The sequence below is a fragment of the Ostrea edulis genome, chromosome 4 (assembly GCF_947568905.1).
Source record: "Ostrea edulis chromosome 4, xbOstEdul1.1, whole genome shotgun sequence".
In the NCBI taxonomy this organism is placed as follows: Eukaryota; Metazoa; Mollusca; class Bivalvia; order Ostreida; family Ostreidae; genus Ostrea; species Ostrea edulis.
The window spans coordinates 15,769,587-15,780,759 of NC_079167.1; the positions used below are offsets into that span (position 1 = coordinate 15,769,587).

An 11,173-nucleotide genomic window follows, 5' to 3' on the forward strand; every position below is an offset into this window, starting at 1 on the left:
CATAGCATTAATCAAGAAGCATGAAAGCTTATTAACAGCTAACAGACTTACCCAAAATTGAATTTGGAAGCCATCGGGAGGAATTATCTATTTATGTAAATATTGCAATAAAGTGACCATTTTAAAGTCCTGTCGTTCAATCTTAATGTACACAATTACAACCATACATCGTAATTTTAAATAGGCTAAGTAATCATTCAATATCTAAATGTCTTTAACTTTTACATAGACAATATTTAGCCTACATTTACCAATTTTTTCAGTTTCTCAATAAAAACACAGATTGTTCAACTAGATATAAACAAATATAAGTATTTTTTTATGTTTAGTACAAAATGAGTAATTCTTCAGGTTGTTTGTATGTTGGGAAATATAAATATTACACTATAAATGCGAGTACGTGACCATTTTCACTATTTTTCGTACGAATTACTAATCCGATGATTTCCTTGTACGATTTATCTTACACCCTCACGACCTTGAGTTGGAAAGAAAGAAGCGAAAAGGTACAAGAGAATGTTGATTTTTCAAGTCTTATTTTGACTATTTTGTATAGCTTTACTTTCGAAACTGCATATATAATTATCAAATTAGCATACATTTAACGAAACGTGGCTGGAAATGTGGATAAGTAAGTTGCGATACAGTGCATATCGAATTTCCTCGATATTTTTCTGTCGGTTTGATATGTTTAAGGGAAGGCGAAGCCCTTTCAGGGCCGTGAGAGCGGAGGTAACACGTATATACATGTTTAAAAGGAAAATATAGAAAACTGGTAAAAACAAAAGAAAGTTAAACCATAGCATACCTATCTACCTGTAGAACTGTAGCTCTCTGGGAAAAGAGAACTACAGATCCACCCCATATCATGTAAAAACCTTCGATTTACGGCGCAGAAAAAAAAAATGCGCACAGTTGAGGCCTTTAATATATCATTGTATTCTTGCATCACTGTCTAATAGATTTAGAATTTTAAAAAATTCCTAACATCTATTCCTACGATACTTGTTCAAATATTCATTAAAGACCCCCGACCCGAAAACTCACAGCTTCAAATGATTTTGTTTGTTGACGTAGCCAGTCAATTCGAATTCTTTTGCTACTTGTATCTATTCATTTATTTGATACAAGTTATGTATTTAATCTTCGTTTATTATAAACACGAATATTTCAATTGAAATTAAAGATATATATTATTTTTCTAAACGTAAAATAAGTTCTTGAGTTTTGAAAATGCTACAAAAGTCTAGTCTGGTCCATTTACTCATTACAAAACAGAGTGGAGGGAATGGGGACAAAACTAATGAAAGCCATGAGTTTAGTTCAATATTCTAAACTATTTGATTTCGGAATAATTATTATTTCACCGTACTAGGATCATTTTATCCAAAATATTTCACTAAAAATATTTATGGCGATATTAATTCACACAGACGTTATTGCTTCAAAAAAGAGTATGAGTATTAAAAATGAACCAGGGTCGAATTGATTGGCTAGACTAGCTACCATGGCTAGTTAACAAACAAAATTTGAAGGTATGCTGGGACACAAGTATTGTAGGAAAATATGTGAGGATTTTTTTAATATTATATTTATGAGACTGCGATGCAAGAATACAATGATATAAGACCTTGATTAATTAAGTAATTAACCATGCAAATTTTTTCTGCACTGTAAATCGAAGGTTTTTATAAGGGGTGGATCTGTGGCTCTCTGATCTGTCCCAATATTTAATATTTTCTCAGAGAGCTGCAGTTAATACCCATCAAACTTGAAAATTTTGGTCAAAATGGTGTAGATTCAAATGCAAGCGCATGTATTTCTCCATTTTGAATCTTGTATATCCAAGTTCACATTGTTATGAGATGTTACATAAAATCCGTAAAATCATGTCAGCCATATTTTTTTAATCATATAATCACTCCTTGATTAACGCAATTTTACCATGTCTCCTATGTTTGTAAGTTTGCTAAACACTGATGCTGAATGACATCACAATTCACCATTTACATCAATTGCATTATATTTCCCGCATTCAATGAATAGGCAGATCAAATGTCTAAAGTCATGTAACAAGGTGTAAGTGTCACATTTTCTACAATTTTACTTTTTTTTATAGTAAGAACTAATTTTCTTGAGATCAATTTTTTGCTTCTAAATGACAAGCAATGTGACAATGCGCACAGTTTCTTTGAAGGCTATGTCTCTGAGTGAATCATTACATGTACTTAACCGCCGAGTTTCACCTCAAAAAAATGGTCAAAGACCTATTGAGGTATATAATACGCACCCCTTTCTCATACCAAATATTTCTTGAAAGAAAGTCTGTATTATATTCGAAAAAATACGGTACTTCTATAATGAACAACTGAGAAATCTTATAACTGAATAGGACATAGACAATATTATTCACAATTTTTTATTCCCTACACTTTAAATAATGATACACTATATGCAAAATCTGGTTGAAATGAATTAGAAAGTTAGGAGAGGAAGCTCAAAGACATCTAGACCACAATGAACAATTTAATAATCACCTATATCAAACTCTTATTGCCCAACACTAAGCCAATTTTGGAAAAATGAGATGTTTAATTGATTGATTGATTGTATCTTGTTTAATTGTCTAACTCGAGAATTTTTCACTCATATGGAGACGTCACCAAGACCGTTGAAGGGCTTCAAATTTAGGCCTTTGTTCAGTGCTTATGGTCATTGAGGGTTCTTTAGGGTGCCACACCTACTGTGACACGGGACATCAGTTTTTAAAGTCATCTCCGAGGATCCGTGACTTTCACACCTGATGCCGAGCGTTTAACGATGGAACTGTCACTACTTGTTTTCATGACTTAGGTTTGTCGCAGCCGGGATTCTAACCCCGGCCTTCCGCATGCGGAGCGAACCCTCTAACCTCTAGGCCAACAAAAGTGCATGCATTGTCAATTTGTATAAAATAAATAGTTTCAGATACAGGAGTTTTTTTCTAAACAAACTTTGTTCCAATAATTTAATATATGTTAAGTTTATATAATTAATGCTTCACACTTGTAGCTGAATATACAATCAACAAATTTAGTTTTTGCCATCTGTGAGAATGGTTTATATTGGTGAATGGTTTAGAAATATGACTACAAGTTAAAATTAATTTCATGTGTTGTTACTTGTAAAACATGCATGTGTGCAGAATAGATTAGAATAACTACTTCATGTCTGTATATATCAAGTTCTTGATACCAGTACTGTCCTGGTATGGTAATCAGTGAGTAATTTCAGTTGACTTTAGTTTCAATTTATTTTTTACAGATGGCTGCCAGACTTCCCAAGCCACAACTAAGAAATTTATTTGGTGATTACATGAAAAAGAATTTGATAGCTACCTTAGGTCTATCAATAGCTTCGACTGTTCCAATTTACCTGTGGGCTGTGAGACGAATTAAGAACAAACATCTGGAGTACTTCAGGTAAAAGTAGAATAAAAAACTAACCCCATGTAGTCTGTGCATCTTCATTGAGTACCACACTATGCTAACCAATCATAAATTCATCATATATCTTCTTGTTATAATTGGCTCATGAATACTTGTCACTTTTAAAAATGAATCTGGCTTTTTATATATTTGTGGGTCCTTTTTTTTTTTTTTTTTTTGCAACACGGATATTATATCAATTTCATACCCATATCTTCTTCTATGTATAAATATGAATTTGAAGATTGACAACAGTTGTTGATTTTTTTAATATGATTATTATGATTTTGCAGCAAAACAGATCCATATGTCCTTCAAGAACAGCTCATCAAGGATGGAGCATTTAGTGTAGTAACTCCAGAAGGGGAAGTAACATGGCCTGAAGATTAATAAGGGTAAGTGAATCTGTGTTGTAGTCCAAGCTCTTTATTACGTAAGGAATAAATTTCTAGCTTGTCTGTATTATATGGCGTTATATAAATACTGTAAAAGTTATTATTTATTTTATGCCGGGGGTTAAGTATGTGTTTTCCCACATCCAACATTACGCGTGGGGGAAAAGTACGCGGTAACTGAATATGTTTATTATATCAAATATTTATAAGTATACGCGTGGTGGAAATTTACGCACTTATTACATGATGGCGTAGTTAGTGTAAATTTCCCCCATGAGTAAAGTAATGGAAGCCCCCCATGAGTAAAGTAATGGAAGCATGTAAAGGAGTAAATTTTATAATCTGTGATGCTTATTGTACCCCATGCATCCATTGTTTATATCTCCTCAGTAATGCAAACAACTTACACATTTATTCTTTTTATCTATATTTTGTAAATAGAAAAAGATAGGTAGATATTTTATGCTTGGAATAATTTTCTATACAAAGCAAGTCTCTTTGTAACACAAGTAGGACTTCCTTTATGATAAATAAATTTTGAACTAGCAAAGGATTAGTAACCAACACATGGTCAGACTATCTACTGCCTATTCTTTTCTTTTAGGGTCTGATATTCATAAGGCAACCTAAAGGTCTTTACTTAGTTGCCTACATGACAAGTTCAGTTTTTCAATACTGATAGGAATGTTTAACCCTAATATGTTCATGAACATAGAAGTTGAATTATTGACTGTTGATACAATAGATCTCTATGCAAGTGCATTTGAAGGCTACAAGCAATTTGATCCAATTCAATTTTGATGTCAATTCCTTCGTATTCTTGTAGAACTTTGATTTTAATGTTGGAACTTTCAATTAATTTTCGTTATCATTGGCCAAGGTCCAACAACTAGAAAAAACATTGTATTCAATGCCTTCGAGGTGAATATAAAGTTTGATTTCTCCAACATCGGATTAAAATTATATTGTGAATATCCAAATTGATGATTGATTATTAATTTTTGATTGTTCAACGAAAACTTGCATCCCTTAGTATTTGCTTTCAACTAGGCCTTGCACTATAATTGAAAAGATTGGGTGAATTCTGTAACAAACGAGAGTAAGAATTGTAGAATAGTAACAACTAAAGATGATCGATCATGTATCATGTAGTAAATTCTAATAGAATGGCTCTAGTAGCAGTTTCAATGTTTTAAATTATTCAATCATATAATAAAACAGTTATTGACATTTTCTCGGTTAATACAATACTGTAGCTATCTTAGAAGTATCCAGGCTTGGTGAATCTCTAGGCTCAGTGAATATTGTACTTCTCAAGTAGCTAAAACATCATATTGACTGGGAGGGAAAAAAAGTAAATAATTGCATACAATTCAATATTATTAAAATATAATGTTTAGAACTGGTTGCATTTTTGCATCTTAGATTTGTATTTTGATACAAAACCAATTTTTCTCTTTTGCAGGAGGAATACTATCAGTGATGTTGTGTTATTAGTGAGAAAGAACTGTGTTTATCATTGAGATGAATTCAATAAAATTTGAAATATATTTCTTGTTTTATTAATCATTTGCAATATATTGCATGTCTGTATAGTACATTTTGACTATTTTTATAAATATTGTAGATTGAGAAAAGAAAACATAATAAATTAATGCTGTTCTGTACGTTTTTCTCCCAGCAGCTTGTTAAAAGATTTTTGACACACGCCTCTTGATCCTAGTTTTCAGTGATGTGTCTGAAAAGAATTAAAACTATATTAATAAATTGAAGAATATGTATATTTCTGTCAAAGACGCTTGGTATAAAAAAAATCTCACACTCACTGAAAATTATGTACCCACACTAAATATAAACAAGGCCCACTACAAAGTTGATGTTTAGTGTAAGCACATGTATGTGATTTTCAGTATTTGTGATTTTTTTGTAACACCAAGCGCTTGTGCTCGAGTTGTCGGTCCTTATTCGCTCCATGTGGAGTGTAGTGTATTAAATGTAAGTGCGATAACTCTGGACAGATTGAACTAATCGAGTCATTAAACTGTGAAAGGATTTACAGCAAGGTGCAAATAAACGGCAATCAAGTACTTTTATGGGACATAGCAAAAAGTTTAAGCAATTTTGGTAATAATATACTTGCAAACTTCACACAGTTTGTTGCTGCCATCATTTACCAATGGGGGACACATGCGCTCGTTTCTCGCCAAAATATTAAATTATATACCCCATTTTCGCACAAAACTAACCAGCAGCGATCTACATAACTTGACTAAATAATAACGTCACTATAGATTTTAATTCGTAGTAGGTTCATTTAGTTTCATAACTGCCAAATAATACAATCAATCCATACAGTGTATTCGTTGGATTATTTTTTCCAAAACCTAAACTAAACAGATTTACCTGATTTCCTCCTTTCCCGCCTCCTTTTACCGGGTTCAAATGTTTCATATATGTTTTCATCTGTAAAAAGTGTAATAATAACCTTTTAAACAAGAATTCTGCTCTAGTAGAAATTCTAACTGAAAATAATAAGTCGAGCTCAAGTATGAACACGGTTAGCCTGTGTAGAGTGTTTTCACATAATAATAATATAATGTCCTTTATACAGGATAGCACAATTAGTTTAAAAATTTAGTTTACATTGTGGTCCTATAAACATATATACAGACAGCATTAGTATACAGATACAATATAAATTAGTATATGAAGGTATGTTACATACGTACGCAATATACATACTTAAAACCATGTAAAAATGTGAAGACAGGAATGATAGTTCTATATTCAAAATAGTCCAACAGAGGAAAATTGGTGCATCATTTCGGTTGTAGGTGTATAAAAATTTCTATTTAAAATCACAATGTAAGGATTCCAGGAACCCGACTCTCTCTCTCTTCCTCTCTCTTAAGTTTTGGTATCTTACCTCCTACATTTTTCACGGCTTGTGTAACCAGATCGCTTTCACTTCCAGTTTTCAACCAATTTTGGGAAGAACCAACTTTTTCAATGTCAATCTTGTCTAGCTGAAGTTCTGTTGCAGAACGAACTTTTTTCTTTAACTTTTTGCTTCTTTTCTTTGTAGAGCTGCCACTGTGTAAATACATTGAGGATATTCATTTATCCCAAAAAAAAACCTGAAAATTGTTTTGCAAATGCAAGTATGCTGTAAGGTCGACATAGCCTAAGATCACTGTAAAATCACTAATTTTTGGTTGTAAATTTTTATATAATGGTGAAAAGGATTGGACAACAGGAGTACGTATGTCAGAGTGATGAAACTTAATTTCATGTCGTTCTTCCTTTTCGTTGTTTAATTCCTCAACGCATCGAACTTGAACTACTTGGTCCTTCCTCTAATGAAAACAAGTGCTTTTCGGCAGAAAAATTTGAGACAGTCCTCATACGAACTTGACAAAATTAATTTCCATGGAGGACAACTCTTCCATCCAACTATCTCGCACTGCGAAAATATTGGCCATTGAAACAAAATGTTATCCCTAAACAAAAGATAGAGGGGTCCTAATCGGATCTTTGTGTGTGTACTCTAATTGTGTCCGTAGACATTTCGAGAGAATAGTGGCAATTGAAAAGTGAAAATTTCAGTTAGATACGGTAGCTGATATTTAAAATAAACCCAGATTACAATGGACTAGAAGCCTGTTGTCCCGTTGGAACAGGTCAAATTAAAAATTACTTACGATTGTGCATCGTTATAATCTTTAATACTGCATTCAGAAAAGGCTTGTCGAAATGCATAGTCCTCATAAGCCCGGTCGTTATATTTCGTCAGATATCCGTATTCGCCCTCTGAAAGTTTTTCAACTTCTTCTTCTATCCACGTGTGTCTCCTTGGAAATAGGAAATAATTTGATGGAAATTGTAATCTATCTTCTAATCTTAAGGTGACGTCACTTCTCTGTGGAAGCAGAAGACAGAATTTTAATCGCGCGCTCAGTCCTGACTCCCGCCGAAGTTCTCGATGTGGCAGAGGGGAAATTACCACGACAGAATCGATTACCAAATTTTCTATCGTCATTTCCTGATCGGTTGGTAGTAAGCAGTTATTCATGTTGGACGTAGGGATAAAATCAACTGTTAATGGAAAATTAATGGACTTTGAAAACACTACATTAATGTCGAATCCAGACTCTTCGCCAAATTTTGGTAACTGAATGAATTCTGCTTCAAGGTCCATTGGTAGCTGCAGTTTCTGTTTTGTCTCATCGTCAAGAATTTTTTCACAGGAAATTACTTGATATTTACAATACGATTTCTTTCCAAGTTTTATGTTCACTGTGGAGATTCCTAAATTTCTGAAGACAATCACATCCCCTCCTTTTAGAGAAAAATGCACCGGTACATCGGATGCTATGTCCTCCAGCATTTTTATCGTCACTTCCTCCTCTGTGAAAGTCACGGATACAAGCTCAGAAAGAGACTGAAATCTCCTCAAAGACTTCCTAAATCTTCCTTTCACTCTATCACTAATACAAAATTTATCATCAGATATAGTGCACAATATTTTTTCAACTTTATCAACTCTGTGCACAAGCACCTCCATGTTTTCTGACAAATATTCTTTGAACCTATCGTGGAGCTGGGCACAATTGCCAACTCTAGCTATCAAAGGAAAGTCTGGCTCGAATTCTTCAACGAATTCATTCAACCCTAATTCAGGTTTAATAGGTTCTTCATATTCTACACTTCGGTCCTCAATAGGAATCGCGAAATGCAGGTCTGAATCTAACGCAATTTTCCACCTCACTTCGGTATCATCCGCAGGAGAGGCAAGAAGAAATAGTTCAGGGCGCTGCATGTGAATGGTCCCTTTGAATGTAAGAGGTAGACCGGTTATCCGGGAGAGGGCAGCATCTTTGCTCTGAACATTGTCGTAAACTGGCAAATGACTTGTGACGTCGTTTTCAATGTTACGACTATCACGGACGATGGCAAATTTTTTATTTTCATTAGAAAGTCTAAGAGTTCTTTCTACTTCACCTAACGAGATGATTTCCTGAAGAGTGTACGATGACGGGTCGTGCACAACTGTAAAGTCTCCTTGAGATGTCACTGGCAGCAGATGACTTGTTCCCGCTGAATCTCGACATTCTATACAAAGACACCTGTCAAACACAGAACGTGATTTTCGAACAAAGTTCAATACACTCCCACTCTGCAAACACCTTCCATCTTTGGTAATGACTTCCGTATTCGCTTTGAATCGCGTTGGACAGTCTTTCAATAAATCTGCTACTGTTGGATAAACTTTGGGTGAGACCGAGTTGTAGTCCTGTACGACATGGAATTTAACATTGTTGTCGACAGGCACTCTCACTTCTCGCCTCGAACCTGCGTCCGCATCGTAGAATCTGAAACCCACACTTTCCACTGCTAGCGTCCTTAACATCAGCGACTCTCCTTTAGAGAAAGGGGCAGCATTTAATCCCTGCCCACCTACCACCTCGCTGATTTTGGGGAGTTTGAACATCTCCACGAATTCCCGTAACAAAACGACCTCCGACGACATCATTAATTCATCGGAGGCCGCCATTTTTGTTTTTACTCTTACAACATACCTGGGGCGATAAACGTACACCTGGAATGTGTAACACTGCTGCACTGTGTCGTCATTTGAGCTCGGGTCAACAATTTGTCCTACCGATTTTTTGTTTCAGATGAAGGAGATTAAAAATCAATTGTAAATGCTTTAGAAGAGATATAGCATGCAATATCTGGTCTGTAGATGATAATATCGTCACATAATGTACGTGTTGTCAAAATGCAGTACGTCAACATACCATTTCCAGTCTATTAATACTTCCTGGATATGTTTATTTTTTTTAAGAGAAGAAATCGATTGAATTGATTTTGACTGTTAGTCAATCTGACTAAAGTACAGACCTATATTATTATATATAGGTCTGTACTTTAGTCAGATTGACTGTTAGTTGTTTTTGAATTGATAACCCATACCACGCCTTAATTTAATATACATCTGTAATAAATCATACTTTGAAAGTAAATATCGTGTTATCTGGTAAAGTCTTTCATTGACTTCGATAAAACCAAATAATAAATCTGAGTTTTCGGAACCCGTGTGCACATACCTCCGTCCTGTCACGTGTCTAAAAATATAGTTCATTTGAAGATATTTTATTGCCTAGATATTATAATAAAAGGATTGAGCACAAGTTCTTAAAACTTAGAACGCTCTCTCCTATATGACAATTGATCACATAAGAAAATCTTCAAGAAATAAAACACAAAGGTATCAAAGGTCAAAAGATGATTTGCTTTCATAAAGTAATCATATAATAAATTATATCTGTAGATCTATATGTATGTACAATTAATTAATATATACATGTACAATTGGTTAATATATGCCTATAGTACGTGCAAAGTAATCGTTATGAAAATTCCATCAACTCAAAAACGACCAGATCCCTTTATAAGTAACTGAAGGTACTGATTGCCTTATCTCCCCATAATAAAACATGCGTGTCTACTATATGCAAATTATCCATTCTAAAAATAGCATTAAATAGGCCATTTCTTAGAGTGGTGTATTTTGCACATGAGAAAAAGAAATGGTAAGCATATTCTACTTTACCACAAGTACACAAAGAACTTTCAATGATGTTGCATCTAAATAAACCTATATTCAATACACAGTTGCTTCTTAGTCTCGTATGGATTACGTTCCAATAGCGTTCTCCGAAAGAAAAAAAAAAGATGGAAGGTGCGATTTTTGGAGGCGTAGATGATTTTTAAACGAGCTTAGTGTCGTAGATTGCCTTATTCCTAGGGGCAAGGAATTCCATTCATGTACACCTCTTGCTACAAAGGATGATTTATTGAAGTTTATAATCTGCATTTAGGAATGTCATAATTTTGCGGTTGACTGGTAACGTAATTTGATTCATGTGAACGAATATTTGGTAAAATTTCTTATAGATACTCGAGTACCATATTGTGATAAATTTTGTGCATTTGTCAATCTTCTAACAATAAGTGGACCCCGCCCAGTCTCGTAGAGATTCCCGTGGTGCCAATGATGTTAGTCCAGTAACTAATCTGGCTGCTGCTAACTGTAGTTTTTCCAAGTTTTTCAGAATCTTGATTTGAACACCCACCCCATACTTCAGAGGCATATTCTAGAGGAGGTCTAATGAAAGTAGTGTATAAAATAGCTGAAGTTTTCGAACTGACCTTGAACTGTAATTTTTTAAAGTAGTTTTTTTTTTAATAAGCATTGGTTAACAGCGAATCACTGTAAGCTGACCATGTGAGATCATGTGAAAAGGT

The 11,173-nt window shown here is 34.2% G+C and overlaps 2 protein-coding genes across 3 annotated transcripts; one reads left to right on the forward strand and one right to left on the reverse strand.

Moving 5' to 3' along the window:
• The first annotated feature begins 390 nt into the window (after nucleotides 1-390).
• LOC125670645 (uncharacterized) lies at nucleotides 391-5,412 on the forward strand. Of its 2 annotated transcripts, XM_048905940.1 has the most exons (4): nucleotides 392-506; nucleotides 3,304-3,461; nucleotides 3,761-3,862; nucleotides 5,328-5,412. In XM_048905940.1, exons 1-3 carry the CDS (start codon nucleotides 441-443, stop codon nucleotides 3,855-3,857), a joined length of 321 nt encoding a protein of 106 aa, XP_048761897.1. In that variant the 5' UTR covers nucleotides 392-440; the 3' UTR covers nucleotides 3,858-3,862; nucleotides 5,328-5,412. The 2 variants fall into 2 exon arrangements, with proteins under 2 accessions (XP_056018042.1, XP_048761897.1); XM_056162067.1 differs by having other exon boundaries at nucleotides 391-506; nucleotides 3,761-5,412.
• LOC125670644 (uncharacterized) lies at nucleotides 5,409-10,595 on the reverse strand. The gene is made up of 4 exons (XM_048905939.2): nucleotides 7,564-10,595; nucleotides 6,789-6,955; nucleotides 6,266-6,325; nucleotides 5,409-5,600 (listed from the first exon to the last, which is right to left on the reverse strand). The coding sequence occupies exons 1-4, from the start codon at nucleotides 9,414-9,416 to the stop codon at nucleotides 5,551-5,553; spliced, it is 2,130 nt and encodes a 709-aa protein (XP_048761896.1). The 5' UTR covers nucleotides 9,417-10,595; the 3' UTR covers nucleotides 5,409-5,550.
• Between the last annotated feature and the right edge of the window lie 578 nt (nucleotides 10,596-11,173).

Excerpts from the sequence above, each read along its gene's own strand:
- LOC125670645 (XM_056162067.1), top strand. The coding sequence starts at position 441 with ATGATTTCCTTGTACGATTTATCTTACACCCTCACGACCTTGAGTTGG. Across the intron at positions 507-3,303 it reads GGAAAGAAAGAAGCGAAAAG|ATGGCTGCCAGACTTCCCAA; the intron begins GTACAAGAGAAT and ends TATTTTTTACAG. Across the intron at positions 3,462-3,760 it reads AAACATCTGGAGTACTTCAG|CAAAACAGATCCATATGTCC; the intron begins GTAAAAGTAGAA and ends ATGATTTTGCAG.
- LOC125670644 (XM_048905939.2), bottom strand. The coding sequence starts at position 9,416 with ATGGCGGCCTCCGATGAATTAATGATGTCGTCGGAGGTCGTTTTGTTA. Across the intron at positions 6,956-7,563 it reads GATTATAACGATGCACAATC|TGGCAGCTCTACAAAGAAAA; the intron begins GTAAGTAATTTT and ends GTATTTACACAG. Across the intron at positions 6,326-6,788 it reads AGCCGTGAAAAATGTAGGAG|ATGAAAACATATATGAAACA; the intron begins GTAAGATACCAA and ends CACTTTTTACAG.